Genomic DNA, 18637 nt, shown 5'->3' on the forward strand with positions numbered 1-18637 from the left:
GTGCCCACTTTTGGCTCTATCCCTGCCTACTATGGGGATGCAGCCTTGACAGATTGCCCTCAGGCATGGGATAGTTCAGTCAGTACAGAATGAGATTCTTAATCTCAGGTTCATGGGTTCGAGCCCCACATTATGCAAAAGATTCCTGCATTGCAGGGGGTTGGACTAGATGACCCTGGTGGTCCCTTCCAACTCCACAATTCTATGAATACTGCCCTTGACAGAAAAAAGGTTGCCCATCCCTGGGTTGGAGGGGTTCTGATTCTAGGGAAATTCAGCCTTGTCCAGATTACAGAAATCCATTTCACCTTATATTGTCCAGTGTTACAGCAAATGTGTTTGAGGGACTGCAGAAAGCTAGCTGAAAGTGAGGCTTCATGAATGCCTTGGCCAGTGAAAGCTTGTTAAGCAAACCTTGAGTTACTGCTAGCTAAGGTTTAATCTCCTCCTTGCAGGAGATGCTGGATATCTTGTGATTGAGAAGCTGACTATCCAGCCTGCTACAGCTTACTGTGTTTTCTACAATAGCATAGCTGCCAAGTTTTCCCTTTTCTCACGAGGAAGCCTATTCAGCATATTGGAAAATCCCTTTAAAAAAGGGATAACTTGGCAGCTATGCAATAGGTCTATAGAGCAGATGGCCTCTTCAGCCTGAGGTGTTCTGGCACAGCATGGGTACAAAGACAAAGTTGCATGACAGGGAACATAAATACATAGACTTACACATCACTTTGTGTTGTGTAGATGTGATCAAAGAGAGATTCGATTGCCATCCACTTCACAGGTATCCGACCCTGGCAGGAAAATAAAGGACTATTACTGCTTGCAAGTTCTGTTTAGCACTGCTTCTCATGTCACATTTGTTTTCATTTAACTTTTGTCGCATTTAACGTGCATGTTGTCAAGTAGTCTCATATGCCTTTTATCAGAAAATGTGCATTTCATTCATATAGATTACAGCAAAACATGGATGCACCGAGAAAACCCTTGGGTTGAAAGTAAATAGCTCGCAAGATCAAAAACAGAAGGCTACATACACAAGTTTTACGCAACCCGCATTAGCTTTTCCTTTTTACAATCTCAGGGCACACAAATTTTGTGCACTGATGAGTCCTGCTAGACATGTTTCAATGTGCTGTGTCCAGAAGTTCTCTTACTAATCAACTTATCAATCCCAGGCTGCCAGTGACTGTGTTTGTACCTTGCTCCTCTTGACGTAAGAGTCCTCCTCATAAACATCTCGTGACAAACCAAAGTCGGAAATCTTCATCTTATGCCCTTCGGCTACTAAGACATTTCTGGCTGCTAAATCACGATGTACAAGCTTTGGGGAAAGGAAAGAAAGACGTTTAACTGTCATGTATGCTTACTTGGAAGGCCACAAAGAGAGGGTGAGAATGAGGGACGCCATACCTTCATTTCAGCAAGGTACTGCATTCCGCGAGATATCTGCCATGCAAACGAGATCAGGTCACCCATGGTTAAGGCTCGCTCGTCTGGATTGTCCAGGTAGCTGGAATTCCTGTTGGTATCACTTCCCATATAGCTGGGCCCAACTTTCCGGCTTTCCCTCAGAAAACTCCTCAAGGAGCCATATTTAGCATATTCGACTATTAAGTACAAAGGCCCTGAGGCATAAAAAAGATACAATTCAGAAGCAGAGTTAGGTCAGCTTGTTCTCAATAATTAGATAGGAAAGCAGCATATCAGCAAGATTTATACACCTTGTACTTAAAAAAAAATCATACCTGCACCCCCCAAAAACCATTTAATTTTGTTACCTGTTTTAACAGTCTAGTCCTATGCATGCTTACTCAGACTTAAGTCCCACTAAGATCCATGGGGCTTACTCCCTTGCAGCACTACAGCCTAAATTATGCATATCAAGCAAATCTGAATATAAAGCTTATTTGCACATAATCCTAGGGGGCTTAGTTTGGTCAGAATCAAATATACACTTAATGCTAAATACATTACTTCTGGTAAATGCACTACCATGGCTGCGAAAATCTCTGCCCTGGGCTTTTTAGACACATCTACCCCATGTACTATCTGAAACCAAAGGGGCACATTGGTTTCCAGGTGTGATTACGCCCCCCCCCCAGCTCTCCTACCCCACTAAAGGAACATTATATAAACTTTTCTATGAAAAAGAGCACAACAGAACCCAGTGCTATAAGGTGAACTGGTATGTTCAGAAGTGTTCTCCCACCATGGAGACAGGCAATTGAAATGAAAAAGTGCTTATTTCTGGGAACATGCCTTTGGGTATCCTGTCTAAGAAAGGCAATCAATGATGTTACGCTGCATTTCTTCCAAAGTCAGACAGATGAATTGTGACGTTTCCTTGGTTTTATGGAATGTTTAAGGGAGATTTCTATGCAAATTGGTACGTGCAGAGAAACCAATCAAAAGCATTCAGTTTAAGGTATGAACATTATATTCTGCAGCCCGTAGTAATCCTCACAATATCTCGTGCTCCCTGCACACTAATTACAGTGGTTTGTTAAAGCTCTCAAGTATAGATTCCTGCAGAAAGGATCCTGACATTTCAGTCCATTAGTAAGCTTTGCCTCATCATAGCCACCCACATGAATGCTCTCCCCCATGCTACAATATTGAACGCAGAGGCCTGGAGGTTCAAAGCTCTCCTATCCTAGCTTTAACAGAATGTAGAGAATATACGCATCCAAACCAGAAACAGCAGGATTCCTAGCATTCTCCCCTATTGTACCAGGCTAACACGAGAGTGCCAAGCATGTATCAACTTTACTCATTCACCAACCTTAAAACCTAGCTCTGTATTAATATTTGTTGGGCAGGGCTTTGTGTCTTTGATTTAAAAATATCAACAACAACAACAACAAGAGCAGGATGCTGCAGCCTGTATACATTATTCAAATTAAATACATCTGCATGAACTTTGTGTAATTTATCTTGCTTGTGCTAGCCATAGGAGAGAAAAGATGCTAAGCAGGGCACTAAAACTCTGACCCCGGGACTCCTATGGAACCCTGCTCCCAGGACTTTGGAGACGACAAAAACCTTCCCCACATGCCGTCAGCCACAAATGAAATTCTTATAAATTGTGCCATATGGAAACATATAATGAATGTGGCTGATTAGCAAGTTCAGAAACTGGGGGTGCTGCTGAATATAAGGGCTGCACAAATCAACCAACTTCAGTATGGCAGTATAACAAATCACATGTCAGTCCCTTAAGGCACAGTTCCCCTTCAAATGTGAGACTGTTGCTATGCAACAACAATTGCCATTGGATCTATTGAGATGAATGCCCAAGTTACCAGACTAATAATTCCCCCTCTGACTGTTTTATTGCACCGTCCTTTGGAATATTATTTCTAAACTAAGCATCTGTAATTTACTGTATTGGCCTGAATATAAGCCTTACTTTCCCCCCAAATTCCGACCGTGAAAAGTTAAAGTGTGGCTTCTATTCACGACCTTACGGTATGCAGCCAGGAGCATGGGACAAACAGCACCAGGAGCGCAGCAAAGCAGTTCCTGCCCCGTGCGTAGTCCCCCGTCCTCCCTCTCCAAGGGAGAAAGCGAGGAAGGGGAAAGGCCACTGGGAAAGCAGCGTGGCTCCCACCCACCCAGTATGCAGCCAGGAGCAGCAAGGAAGGGAGTGGCTTATATTCAGGTGGTTCCCCCCCCCCCCGCCTCCAATTTTAAAGGTGCGGCTTACATTCAGGCCAATATGGCAACTGACCAAATCCTATAAAGTTATCAGTAAGGGGTGTGTGTGTGTTTCTTACTTGTTTTGCTGGATTGTACCTATCACTGTGAAAGTGCCCCTGTCATGTCCAAAGCAGGTGGCCACAAGTACTACCACTTTAGCTGGCTAATGCACATGCGATGGGAGTCTTAACCACATATGTATTGGATGGCAGCACCTTTGTCCAATAAAGTCCGGTGATGCTGCAAGCCTCCTCTGAGCCCAGTTCTGCTGATCTCTTCACCAGGAAAGCAATCATATGACCCCAAAACAGGCCCCCAGTGGAAAATGTTTGGAAGTAGGAATGACCAGAGCGGTGAAAGTGCCACAGCAGAAATAAAAGGCAGCCTCCTCTGGTGATGGATACTTTGGGGCACAGGACTGAAAAACTGATTGGCTGACTGTGCCAAGCTTGTATCTCTTTTAGGGATTACATACCGTCTCTTATTTTATATACAGGCAACTCCCCATTTCCACGGGGATTGCGCTCCAGGTCACAGTGCGCACCGACAGAATGCGCATAAGCCCACCCTGCCCCACCCCACCCCATTCCTCTAGGTCCAAAAGGACCCATGTGTCAGCAGGCATGTGTAAATTGGACATGCCTAAAATGGTCCCCACCTGTATAATGAGTGAGACTCACTTACCATCTTGGCTGCAAGCTCCATAGAGTTTAATGACATGTGGATGGTTGACCTGTTTCAAAAGATTGAACTCTGAATGCAGGTCTCTTAGCTCGCTTTGGGAAGCATTTTCTGCAGAACAGAGCAATAGAAGAAATACCATATATTAATTACAAACACTATTCCCATAATATTCAAATACTGACATACTACCTAGATCTCTGGCACTTACTGGCTGCAAATAACCATCTTAAACAAATTAGGGGCAAGGTGTTCCCTTGTTTTAATTATTCATGTAAACCACTCTGGGAGCCTTTTTCAGATGAAGAGGAGGTTTAAAATAATGAATAATATATAGAGAGATTGAAAGTGCTTCCTTGATTTCTACCCAAGCCAAAGAAGAGGGTACTGAGAGGCATGAAGTGACGCATGCTTGTTTATTTTCATGAGAGAATCCCAGATTATCTTGAAAACACTTGCTGCACTAGATTCTCTAACCGACACCCACCTTTAACAGTTGGGTTGCCATAACAACCCCTCATGTCTCAGCCCTAACCTTCTAATCATTCTATTGCAAAGGAAGATGTAGCAGGTAGGGAACAAATGCAGGCCAGACTGCTCCTATCCAATCTCCTGTGTTCTTTGATGGTTTTGAGTACCTTGCCTGAAAACAGTTGCTGTGATGTGGCGGCAAAGGGAAACAGAGAGAACTACTTGAAAACATTAAAGAAGACATCAAACTGAAACCACTCCTTTTTAGTAATATTTTGCAGATGATTCAGCACTAAAAAATCATGTCTGTTGCTAATACTCCTTTGTTCTGCGGGGGACGGGGGACACTGTTACTGCATACTCAGCAGAACCTGGAAGCGGATGCTGAGAATTAAGGTATCTTGCACTGTAGGCATGGTCACAATATTAACTGGGCGATACAAGTTAATGTCCCACTACCTTGCAGGACATCTTTGGGAGAAGAAAAGACTAAGGAGTAAACTCTATCCAAATTTGGAGTCCTTAAGATGGCTGGATGGTATCCAGTACATCACCTACTAGCAACTCCTGCAGCCAAGCTGGTGCCCAATGTATTGCTGGCTCTCATCTGGGCAGCCCAGGACCTCCATACAAACTGCCCAAGCTTGCGCCCCTGAGAGGTCACTTTGGTGTTGCTAACGCAGCAAAAACAGCACATGAGTTACTGATCTCTGTAGCCACAGCAGACACTGATTCTCCAGCAGTTTGACTTCACCTCGGAGGCACACCCCCATTGTCTCTTGAGACACATGGATGCCAACAACAGGCTAATAATGCCTTAACTGCTGTTTGAGGTTTATAACATTCTGCCTGGTACAGATATCTCAACTAGATGATCTTCAGCTTCTTAGTAGCCCTACCACTTCACAACTTGAAATTGTTATTACCACTTTGCAGAGACGGGTAGTACTACCTTCCATCTCCCTTGGTTCACCCTCCCTTCACTGCTTCCCCTGATATACTGCAGGCCAATGCCAATGTGCTTGGGAAAGGGGAAGTGGCACCACACCAGGCCACATGCTTTCTCTCTCCCCTCCTGGCATATCTAAGCTAAGAGTTTCCCAACCATGCTGCATGCAGGGAAAGGAAGGCAGATGAAGGAGAGCAGAAGGAACAATGGGTATACCCATGGACAAGCTGGCCTTCCTCCCAAGCTACTGCTTCACTTCTGTCACACTCTGCTGTGACAAACCAAATACTCTAGATCTGGCCATTGTATATCGATAGAGCAGCTATAGTTAGAGAGAAAGATCTGGTGAGCATGTTGCTCTTTCGCATATTATGTGTGACAATGAGGTGCTATTTTTATACCGTACTTTAAAGTATCTGTAGGAAAGAGTTCAGCTAAAGCTGAAAAGCGCAGCATTTTTAGAATGCTCTTGAAACGCTTCTGTTGAGATGACAATTTAAGTGAGCTACATTGGCCAAGCTAAGTCAAGCTGCCCTTGTGCCCCGTGGAAGTGACTGCCCTCATCAATGCAGTACAGGGGGAAATGTCGGAATATAAATAGAATGCTTTAGGACATCCGGCTGGAACGTATGTGAGATCTGGCAGCTTTTTGCTTCCAAGCTGGACCTCTGTCATAAGTTACCAAATCATTTGCAGATATTTCCAGGCGCTTGCAGAAAAAGTACCTTTTAGCATTTTGACTGCAACAGTAGTATAGCCAGCCTTCCCCTTAAGCCTGAAAGCAGTCGCCTTGACGACTTTCCCAAATTCTCCTTCTCCAAGCGTTTTGCCAAGCACCAGGTTCTTCCGAGGAAATTCCCACTTTGGATCTTCCTGTGTTGGAGGGAAAATAAATCTCTTGAGACAGAAGAGTAACAGCATTTGATGGGGGCACTTCCCTCTCCTTTCTGCTGCAGGTCATGTGATACTGTTTCCAACCTGCCAAATGGGGAAGGAAGGCCCTAATACCTTCTTTAATCTGCCAATAGTTATATTCCCTTGCAAAAGAAGTTTCTGCTTTTCTGCCGCATTAGCAGGTAATTTTAGATTTTTATTTTTTTATTTGGAAAAAATTACAGTGGGTGTAAGATTGAGCTTATTTTATGGTTGTTGCAAGTTAGCCAAGCATGGTATGTGCATTTTTCTTTCCATTAAACATTTCTTCAGCACTCTCCCCTTTCCTTGGCTGTTTGTGCTTCCTGATCTGAGAAACCCCTAAGGGAGGAGATATCTGGGCTTTAATTGAAGCACAGGGACATGGGGATGCTGAGTTAGGGCTGGGCAATATAAGCTTCTCAGCACCACGGTATATCACCAGCCAAACATCGTGACCTGGCGATATACCGCGCTGTTGAAAAAACAAACTGCACTGCCGCCAGACTGCCAGGTGCCTGGTGAAATCGCCACTGCTCTCATTGTGGGAGCTGAGGTGGTTTCACCTCAGCCCCTAGCAGTCTGGGACAAGGCAGCTTGTTTGTATGCGAGAGGGCTCCCAATCCCCAGCCCCAGCAGAGCCATGCCCGGTGCTCTTCCTGCTTGCATGGGAGCCAGCGCCAGGCTGGGGGATCCTTTAACTGCTCAGTTGAGGGGAGCGGTAACTGAACACTCCTCAGCCAAGCAGTTAAAAGATGCAGATTTTTTTCTCCCTCTGCGCAGTATGAAGGCAGAGTGGGATGGCGGTTCCACTCAGTGATATATCGCTGGTGAAACCGCAACCGCTCCTGAGTCCCTCTGCTAGCAACGCTCACTGGAGAAAGTCGCTAGCAGAAGGACTCAGGAGTGGTGGCGGTTTCACCAGCGATACACTGCTGAGTGAAGCCGACATCACAGTCTGCTCCTCATATTGATATATTGCCCAGGCCTAGAGACAACCTTCACTTTCTTTTCTTATTAACTGATGGATAATGGTTGAAAAAACCACAGAAGATAACTTTTGGTAGAGCAATAATATATACCAGACCCGGCCAACCCAAATGGTTTTTATTTTCCTGCTTGCCAAACACAGTGGCTGCACTGAAGAAGGTTCTGAGACCTGATCACACACAACCCATGAAAATTTATTGGACTAGTTCCCAACCCTGAAGTTCCCAGGTGCAGTTGCCCTTTATAAAACTATGAAGCCAGTATATGCACACAATAGGTGGCAATTGGGGTGAAAACTATCTACGCTCCTGCCATCAGTGTTGCCAGAAATGAGGAGTAAATGCTCTTGGGTAAAAATATTTCACCGTTTTATTAGCTTGAGGAAACCGAAGGGGAAGGGAGGCTTGTTTTAGAATTCAACCATTCATCTCAGACAACTGCCTTTCTGTTTCGGGAACCTATCAAGCCTGACAGTCACAGAACAGTGATGACTGTATAAACCAACAGAGAAACAAAAGCAAACAGCATAGATGCCTCTATGAAAGTATCATTCCCTAACATCTAAATATAGCCTAGGGAGACAACGTTTATTCCCCGCTGTGCAGAGAAGGATTTTTAAAGTTACGACACTAGCAACCACATTGAGCTTAATGTTCCTGGAACTGAGCCTTCACTCTCTGCCCTTTCATTTATGTGCACCAGATTACCATTTAAACAGAATTGTTTTGCTTAGGCATTAAAAGTTAAGTGAGCAATATTAATTTGGATGCTTTTTCCACATATCTTATAACGGGACTTTTAAGGTTGGTAACCTGTGGCTCTGTGTCTGTGATCATTTCATAAACTAGATTCCATAAAATTATTTGGTGCAAATTAAGGTAGCATATGGGTCTGAAGAATATTTCCACTATTGACGTTACTCTTCATTTTTATGTGACAGTTTATTTATTACCTCGTTCTATTCCAGTGGCTCAGGGCAAAATGCCGGTGGCTATGGTGGCTCATTTACTAGAAGCAATGTATTTAGCACTAACTCTGAAAGTGCATACTCCACCATGCTAGAGGCCTCAAAAATTCTGTGTCATTGGCTTTTTAGACTCGACAACCCATGTACTATCTGAAACCAAAGGGGTGCCTTGGTTGCCAGATGTGAAATATATTGTTACAGTATTACCATATTGGCCTGAATATAAGCCTCACTTTCCCCCAAAATTCCAACTGTGAGAAGTTAAAGTGCGGCTTATATTTGCGACCTTACGGTATGCAGCCAGGAGCACGGCAAAGCGGTGCCTGCCCTTCACGTAGGAAGGGAGAGAGCAGGGAAGGGGAAAGGCTGACACAATGCAGCACGGCTCCCCCCCAAGTATGTAGCCAGGAGCAGCGAGGAATGGAGCGGCTTATATTCAGGTATTTCCCCCCCCCCTTTTCCCCTTCCAATTTTAAAGGTGCGGCTTATATCCGGGCCAATACGGTATTTTCAGCTCTCCTACCCCAGTATATTGGCTGCACCTACAGAAGTCTAGCCAGGTTCAAGAACCTGACTGGAAAGGGAGCCTGCAATGTGCAAGCAAGGCTGGAGAATGTCACGTGCCAAATCTCAACTCATCCTCCAGCTAGTAACACACAAGTCATCTCAGAGGCCTTTGCAGTAACACAGAGGCCTCAGGGGTGACCTGTTACTGGTGCAAAAACAGCATGTGGTTCTCTTACATGGTGTTCAGCCAAGTCAGTGCTGTCGGAAGTGAGCCCTCCCCCTCCCCCCTCTCTCTGAGAGATGAAAGGTCACTTTTTAGAAAATGGGAGGGTGGGGGGGGGAGTACAGCATGTGGCTCTCACGGCCCCTGCAATTCTTCCCTGTGTCAGCTTGTGTGTCAGGCTGTGCGCTGTAAGGCTCTTTGCAGTCACCCTTCTTCCCCATGGCAAACGAAAGGCTTGTCTGCCAAGTAGGAAGCAGCAGCGCATAGCAACTGAGACTCCCAATATGACACAGGAAGGATGGCAAGGGGGCCGGGGAAACCCAAGTTTGGTCATTCCTGACCTAGTCGGTACAACTACGTATGCAAACATGTGGTCTCAAATCATAGTAAAACAAAAGCTCAGGATAAATGCAGGTGGTCATGATGAGCACAAGCTATCTTTTAAAAAAGAGAGAGAGAGAGAGAGAGAGAGAGAGACTGCTATTCGTTTGACTTTTTAAAAGCTGAAATTTTCTCAAGCAAGCAAACGGGTTTTAATATTGTACTAGTATGGCTGATACAGCTGCAGGGAGGAGCAGCCAAACGAGGTTGCTAGGAAACGCTAAAATAATTAGTTGCAGACTTCTGGGGGGACTAGTTAACTGTAATCTAATTGTTCATTCCAGTAGAACAAGCGGTCATTTATGGTTCCATACCAAAGGACGTACAACTAACAAACAAGCTATTGTATTAGGTGGAACAACCACAGAATTGAATGGAACGTTTTCTATTCATATGGGTCTAATTTTCAGGCAGATAAACTTGCAGCAAGTTACTTTCCAAGATCTCAAACTCTATATGAACATTGGCGCTACGCGATGAAAGAAAACTGAACGAATTATATTAATAAGTAGCATTATGCATAGGATTCTTATCCCCTGCATTGACTAAGGGATAAATTGTTGGTAGCTGCATGCCAGCTGTGGGTGGGGCTAGTGCCCCTTGTGGGTAGGGCCCCCCTTAACTTTTTCTGCCCCCCCTTCTGTATATCTCTCTGCCCAAGACAGCTATCAACTATTAGAGAAGGGACAAGATTACTTTTGCCAGAGGTCTGAACTGATCTGCTTAAGAGGGGCCTTTCCTCTCTCTTCCTTCCATTAATTTCTGCTCCCCTCCCTCCCTGCTGCCAGTTTTTCCTCTCCCACCCTCCTCCTCTCCTTCACTTCTGTGTAAGTTTCCATAATTACAAGCAACTACCATTTAAAGTAAAAAGGGACGCGGGTGGTGCTGTGGGTTAAACCACAGAGCCTAGGGCTTGCCGATCAGAAGGTCGGCAGTTCGAATCCCCGCAATGGGGTGAGCTCCCGTTGCTCAGTCCCTGCTCCTGCCAACCTAGCAGTTCAAAAGCACGTCAAAGTGCAAGTAGATAAATAGGTACTGCTACAGCGGGAAGGTAAATGGCATTTCTGTGTGCTGCTCTGGTTCGCCAGAAGCGGCTTTGTCATGCTGGCCACATGATCTGGAAGCTGTATGTTGCCTCTCTCAGCCAATAATGTGAGATGAGCACTGCAACCCCAGAGTCGGTCACAACTGGACCTAATGGTCAGGGGTCTCTTTACCTTTACCTTTTCAAGTAACAGTAGCCTTTATTAGAGCAAACCTAAATCTTCAAGAAACAGTAACTGGTTTAAGTATAGCAGACTCTCCAAGTGTCCCTATTTTCTAAGAACGTCCCTGATTTAGACAAGCCATCTCAGTTTTTTATTTGATCCTGGAATGTCCCACTTTTCTTTAGGCTGTCCTTATTTTCATTGGAGAAATGTTGGATGGTATGGAGTTATCTGACCCCCTGAGCCAACTGAAGACAATCCTGTATAGGGAAGTTTTTAAATATATATATATAATGCTTTTATATATGTTGGGAGCTTCTCAGAGTGGCTGGGGCAACCCAGTAATATGTGTGGGTTATAAACAGTAAAATTATCATTATGGAATGGGCTGTCCCTATTTTCATTGAAGAAATGTTGGAGGGTATGATATAATGTTTACCTTATTTTACCTTTAACGAACAACTATTTACTTTTATTTACTTATATTGTGAACCTGGCATGTTTTATGCCAAACTGAAAGTGCCACCGCTACTGTGTAGATTTAAGGGTCTAGTAAACAGCAGACATAGTAAAGATACATGGTGGCAGCTGTTAAAAGGATTCGAAAAATAAATACAATGGTGGGAGTAAACCAGGAACTCTTCTGCACACTTGGTAAATCAGCAGTCGTAAATAGAAGCTGGTTCTCCATATGCCCTGAATTGTAAGAAGCTGAAAACTGGAAAAACTTACAGGTATTTTGAACGTGTCTACTGACATCTGGTTCTCAGAGTCCATTGACGGCCGGCGGACATTTGTCGATGAGTAGCTTATGGGGTATGACTGGGCAGGGCGGCGGAAGGTCATCTCTGCAGAAGCAATAGGTGGCTTTGGAGAATTCTTGTGATACCGATGGATGAAGTAGGAAGAAAGGAGTACCGAAATAATGAAGGATAGCAGGACTCCTCCTGCAATCACAGTTTTGCACATGTAATCACACAATGGCTCTGTGGATAAAGAATAATTTTGTCACGGCACTTGCCACATTTTTTTTCTTTCCGCGCCAATTAACAATCACATTTAAAGCATCTCTACTGAAAGCAAGTACAGTGGTACGATCTTAATTCATTCCGGAGGTCCTTTCTTAACCTGAAACTGTTCTCAACTAGAGGCGTGCTTTCGCTAATGGGGCCTCTTGCTGCCGCTGCGCCACCAGCACACAATTTCCGTTCTCATCCTGGGGGAAAGTTATCAACTCAAGGTAACTCTTCCAGGTCAGCGGACTTTGTAACCTGAAGCATTTGTAACCTGAGGCGTTTGTAACTCAAGGTACCACTGTATTAGGAGAAAACAACCTGAAGTAGAGGAACACCTACATCAGCAACCTAACGTCCTCTCAAATGTTAAAGCAGCTTTTACTGTTGCTAACAAGCTGCTATACTTGCTCCCTAAAATCAGCAGGCTGCATTGATCAGTGTTGCCAAATCAAGCCAACTTTGAGATACTTCCTTCTGTCTTTAGTTCTTTTCAGTCCCATCCCACTCAATCTTTAATTTTCTTCAATCTCCCTTTTGATCAAGAGTTAATTAAAGGATAATGTCAGCTGTTAAATTAAAAAAAAAGTCCTTGGAAAATTAAAAGTGCTTGCTCTTTATTCATTTCCATCTCTATTTAAAAATGATAATCTAAACATCACAATAATTATCTCCATATTGTATCCCTACTACTACTACCATAGTGCAATCAGTGTACATGGCCACAGGGAATTTCCCATCCCCTGGAAGCTGATTTTATTACCAAATGAGTTGCAGCCAGCATCTTATGAGTGCTTGCCATTGACAAAGCTTTGGGGCAAGGAAGCACACAACACAATTGCCCCCAACTCATGCAATGTGTGCTGCTTTACAGTATAGTCAGGGAAATGCTTTTGGGTGTTCTGGAGAGCGCATATCCCAGCTGTAAGTCATAGGCATGTGGAATTCAGAATCCACAAGGAGCACACAGTGACCTGAGGGCAGTCAGTAAGGAGATGGTGGCAGCTAAATGTGGAAGTTTATTTCCATTAGAAAATGCATGAGGATGATCACACATTTCAATGTGCTCCTACATCAAAATCTCATTGCGTACTGAATGTTTCCTTGGCAGGAAGAAATACACTATCCATCTGTGGTTGTGTCCTGCATGCATCCTTCCATCCCATATACATGTGAGAGAGAAAGAGGGAGAGCACACACATAGAATTTTTTTATCTATCAAAGATGAAAGTGTTGGAGCATTCGAGAGCACAAGCGTAAAGTCAGTAAATGAACTTCAGACTTACCTCTGATATCATCTTTCTCGCAGTAACAGCTAGTTCCTGGAAAGCAGTGACAAACTCCATGTCCTGCCTTGATTCCCAGTCCATTCAGGCCTTTCTGGTGGCCACCAACAACGTTGGTCCCTAAATTAAACACAAATGTGAGCATGCACCATTCCACAGCCAGGGCTCAATATATCATGTCAGTATGTTCTGCGGGTTTATTCTGTTGAGCATTTGAAATTTCGTTTGTAAAAACAGGAGAAACAAATCTGGGAACAAAAAGTGACACCTGACTTTGGGGCTTAGCTCTAAGAAGCAATCGCATGAGACCTTGTTTTGTGTGGCTATTATGATGATTATCAATTGCTGCCACAAAACAGCCTGCCTTAAAATATGACAGTAGAGACAAACGTGAAATGTAATTCAAAATGGTGTATAGATTTGCTGTATGTGCAAAAGCAGCTACACCACAGCTAGCTTTACTTTACTGAAAATAGTCTTCGAAGCTATAATCCTGCCCACTATGCCATGACTGAGTCCTAGCAAATCAATGGTGCTTATCCACATGTAACTGTATGCATCATTCTGTGCACAGAATCCTGCAAGGGACACTTCGAAGCACTGAGCAGAGGGATGGCTCATTTCTCTCTTCTCCCCCACTGATTGGCAGGGGAGAGACAAGGCTGGCATTTGCAAGTGGAGTGTCTCTGCTTTGCTGCTCTTGCTTGCAAACATAGCTTTCTTTCTCCCCTCCCCACAAGCTGGTGGAACAGGAGAGACAGACAGGACTCGGAAATGGGCATCACTTCTCTTGCAGCAAGAGGTGGAACGGATTTATTTCCCAAGTGCCATTGTGGTGGCTGTGGTTGGGTGCTCAAGAACAGATTCAAATAAAATACAAGGCAGGTTGATGCTACAGCATAGCAAAGGAGGATAGGGAAGCAGGCATGGATAGGAGGAGGTGATTTGGAAGCAATGGAGAATGGCCAGTCTTCCTCAATAAGGGCATCTTCCAGAATACAACTCCCATGAGCTCCAGCTAGTGTGGCTAACAGTCAGGGGGGAAATTGAAGTTGTAGTCCAACACAACTGGAAGGGTTTGGGAAGACCACTGGGAGGTGTGAGGGATAGGGAAAGCAGAGCATGACAATAATGGAAAAATTATTGGGTTGTATGAATGTCAAGGAAAAGAATGGATTATCCATTAGCTTTTGCCTGTCTAACATCTACTATGTATTCCTCAAATGAGCTCTAATGATGAATTGTTGCTTCCAAGGGAAAAATGTAGGGTATACTTGCTTACTGGAGGTGGGGGTAAAAACCAATGTTTTGCCAATGCATGCAAGCATGCATGACGAGGAAGAAACAGTCTGGTTTTGGAATGTAGCAGTAAGTGGGACAAAGGTCTGAGTTTTGCAGCTGACAGGAAAAACTGGATGGGTGGTCCAAGTGGATGCTGTGTTTGCTTTGGGGAAAACTGATTGTATTTTACAGATGAGCATTTTCTCTCGGTGCTTGTCTGCTACCCCATGTTCAGTGTGTATACTTGTAAATAATCAGATGTCCCCCCCCCCAATGCCTTGTGTTTCCAGTGCTCTCTCCTCATAAGAAAATGAACCTTGCAGCAGTTTCCAGTGGACGTTCCTACCGCAGAGGGATGTGGGGAACCATATGTTTAAACAGAAGATTTTTCATCAAGGCTTGGCAAACCAGTCAGTGCCAGCTGATGATGAGAATCCATTAAGAAGTGCACAGGCATTCCCGAATATAAAAGAAGCATAGTATTTTGCTTACAATAACACAGTGCTGAGTCGGTTTCCTACTATCGCACAGTTCTGTGCAAGGGCAAGCTGCCACTAGAACAATGAACCCCACTTTAATTTGTGGTTTGGGTATCAAATGTGATAGGTGTACCTGTCACACACATGAGTGCACCTGTGTCTTCTGAGACTCAACACGCCAGGCCAGTATCTGAATGGGTGAATTGCTGGGAACCCTTACAGCCTATTGCTGTTGCTTATTCAAAGTAAATCCCACTGAGTTTAACCAAGGGGGTCAAATGTAGGACTGCAGCATAAGAATGCTACCCTGAGCATACTTAACTACAATACATAGGTAACTAAGAAATACACACACATTAAATTTGGACTTCAGCCCAGTATATCACACAGGAGGAGGATAATGGGAGAACCAGGAAAATAATATCCCTTTTCACTTCTTGGAAGAATGAGTTTAGCCTTTTTTCCTATTATATTTCCTCATCTTAAATGGCAATAAAGATACTTAACAACTTTTGCAGAGTGCTCGGAGACACTCTGGCTCAAGGCACTCAACAAAAGTGCTAAGTATAACTACATTATATAACCCTTTAACTGAACATTAAACTATCCAGGCAGGATGTATGCTATTATTGAATATAACCACTCAACCCAGTAACTATGGAACTAGAACTCATGGTGCAGTTTAGCTGCAACACCAGACCCTAATGTGAGAATTATCACATTTTAATAAAATAGAAACCAGTACCTTCAAGACATAACCTTTCTTTTAAAAATATATTTTGAATCTATGTTGTGTTTTTAATTCCAGGTCATTTTTTTGAGATAGCCACCCTGAAATTCTGTGCATCTTCAGAAGCAGCCACTAATGCAGAGTGGCTGTGGTTGGACAAAAATAAAACAACCAGCAGAGAAAGACCAAGTAGAAAATCTCTTGTTATGTTCCTAGAGTAGTTCTTTGGGTCATGGCTATTTTTTAAAAAACAATAAAATAAAATACAGAATAAGCACATTCTAATATTTATACAGGCATCCTGCATAAATCACTCTGGATGCAAAAAAGTAACACAGCTGTTATCTGCCTTAAAAGAAGCTTGCACAACCTTGAAGACAGTTGTAAACCTTTTGGCCCTGGTTCACATTTAAGATAAAGCAATAGCTTGACCCAGAAGTAAGAAAGCAAAACTCAGTAGAAAAGAAAATTGAAAGGTGTAGATTCCATACTTGTGCAATCTTGAGGGCATATTTTTTTATCTCTGCTCTCAACAGCATCACAGATAGCATCCGGGCAGGTCTTGATGCTTGGACTGCAGGTGGAATAGTTTGTTGTTATTCCTAAGAACAAGAAACAAAGGAAGGAACTTAGCATGTTGTGGCCTCAGCATCTTTACACTGCAAGATGAGCTACTGAAAAATTACCCTTTACTCTTCCTAAAGTGATGCTGCATGAAACCGTCAAAGGAAAGACTGTAATTATATTTATTTTTCAGTTCAGGTAACTTTCTGAATCTGAAAGCTCTTTCTACGCCTCTTCAAATAAGTTGATTAGGACTTTGCTAAATTTTAGCAGCAAACATTTACAAGGCAAATTGGTTCCTTCAGGCCTTGGAACACCCCCTGAAGAAGCTCATAGTAATTCTTTTGATTTTTTTTGTGGTTTATCATAGCCACTGTTCCAGCTGCTTGCTGTACACCTCCAAGACTGAATCAAACAGATCCTAATATAAGTTGTCTCCATGGCAATATACTATATTGGTCTGAAGGAATTCACCTTTAAATACATATCCTGCCACTTCAAACAAAGCTATCTTATCAGTGACATATTTATACTGATTATGTAATAGATTACATAGTTTGTCAGAGCTATTCTTCAATCCTACACAAAATCTCATACAAATGTGTTTGTCTAAGAGAAAGGGTGAATGGAATGGAGAACGTATTTGACTTCTTATAGGTTGCAATCACAATATCTGGTTTCCCAGTATCTTTAAGTATAAACACACACACACACACACACACACACACACACACACACACACACACAGCAGTAAAGGCTGCTCAAGGAATAAAACGATCAAATAATATTAATATGTTTGCAACTCAGGGTAACAAAGAATGCCCTGAATGTCCTCAATATCCAACTGAGGTTCCCAGTGACAGAATTGCCCATGCTCTTCAATGCTCTCTTCAGTTCCGCCCTACTCTAGATTCCCATTCAATTGCTGAATGTCTGGACATACCTTTACCACTTCCCTGTCTCCATTGGCATTTTCCCATTAGCGCTCCAAGGCCACCACACTCTTCACACTCTGATCGGGTCTTGCTCATCGAACATGAGTCTGGGCAACCATCATCGGTATGTATAGCTATAAAGAAGAGGAGGAGAAGGGCTATACTATCACCAGAAAATTCTGTAAGAGTCTACCCAATGCTTACAAAATGCAAAGAGCATATTCTTTCCTTTGAATTCAAAGGATTTCATCCAACAACACAGTTCTGTGTTGCTGTCCAGAGTGAGAGAAGGGAGGGTGTTAACAGGCTCCCTGGGGCCTATATCTCACATGCAAGGGCTGCTGCATAAAAAGGTCTGAATAACCAAATATTTTGCATATTCAAGTATTGGAGGCTTTGCGTATTCACCGGAAAGACCAAAGCCCAGAGGCAACTTACGTGATCCATCAAGGACAATGGTAACATGGGTGAGAGCTTCCTTCCTGCTCTGCTCTTCTTTAGCAAGTACAGTGTACTGGATTTCTTTACAGTCAGGTCTCTGTAGCACAGCAGAATCATTCACGTAGAGGGTCCCATACTGGTCTTCAGGGCCCTGAGCGATCTCCACAGCATAGCAGCTGACATTGGGGGTCTGTAAGCTATAGGTGATGTTGACGCCATAAAACCTCATGCAGTTGTCAATGCAGATTTTTCCTATCTGGGCTCAAAGAAAAAAAGAAATCATCATCAAAAATGCCACCAGCAACAAAAGTACTGAAGCAGCACTAATGGTGGCCTCATGCATGTTATCAACAGTTAATGTTATAGACAAGCAACAATGTATTCAAAGGTGTTAATGCTCTGCAACTCTGGACACAATTTCACACATTGTGGGATCTGATGACAACTGGATTGGTACGAATACAGTACTTGTTTGCAGGTGAAACAATACTTTTCTTGCTCAGATGGTTGGGGAAACCACATTTAAATATGTGAAGAAGCATCTACACAGGGCCTCCATATTTAAAGCCATAATCCTATCCACACTTGTATGTCATTCTGCAGAGCTTACTTCCAAGAAGACTTGCACAGGACTGGGCTGTAAGCATGACTTCAAGGCAGGGCCATAGAAAGGCAGGCCTCCTCTCACAGCCACCAAACCATGGTGGAATTGCTTTGCGGTGTGCTCTTTCACATGTAGGCGAACACTGCAACCAAGCTGGTGGGGCCAACTGAATGGGATTTTCCTGATTGGTAACCTGACAGTAGCCAACATTCAACAACTAAAAAACTAACAGATTTATTGTGGCATAAGCTTTCACAGACTAAGACACATTGAGTGATCTCCCTGGTAGATAGGTCACACACATGCACACACT

At 43.5% G+C, this 18637-nt stretch overlaps 1 protein-coding gene across 2 annotated transcripts in view; it reads right to left on the reverse strand.

The window, feature by feature from the left end:
- The window catches only part of RET (ret proto-oncogene), an 88054-nt gene that overhangs the window by 12027 nt on the left and 57390 nt on the right, over positions 1 to 18637 (reverse strand). For both annotated transcript variants that reach the window (XM_035138105.2, XM_035138104.2), the window contains exons 7-16: positions 17718 to 17976; positions 17288 to 17413; positions 16272 to 16382; positions 13291 to 13410; positions 11724 to 11977; positions 6529 to 6676; positions 4387 to 4494; positions 1414 to 1628; positions 1202 to 1324; positions 724 to 794 (exon numbers count right to left, since the gene is read on the reverse strand). In XM_035138105.2, the coding sequence (XP_034993996.2) occupies positions 724 to 794; positions 1202 to 1324; positions 1414 to 1628; positions 4387 to 4494; positions 6529 to 6676; positions 11724 to 11977; positions 13291 to 13410; positions 16272 to 16382; positions 17288 to 17413; positions 17718 to 17976 (1535 nt within the window). The remainder of the gene's footprint in view (positions 1 to 723; positions 795 to 1201; positions 1325 to 1413; positions 1629 to 4386; positions 4495 to 6528; positions 6677 to 11723; positions 11978 to 13290; positions 13411 to 16271; positions 16383 to 17287; positions 17414 to 17717; positions 17977 to 18637) is intronic.

Source organism: Zootoca vivipara, chromosome 5, assembly GCF_963506605.1.
Source record: "Zootoca vivipara chromosome 5, rZooViv1.1, whole genome shotgun sequence".
NCBI classification, from domain to species: domain Eukaryota; kingdom Metazoa; phylum Chordata; class Lepidosauria; order Squamata; family Lacertidae; genus Zootoca; species Zootoca vivipara.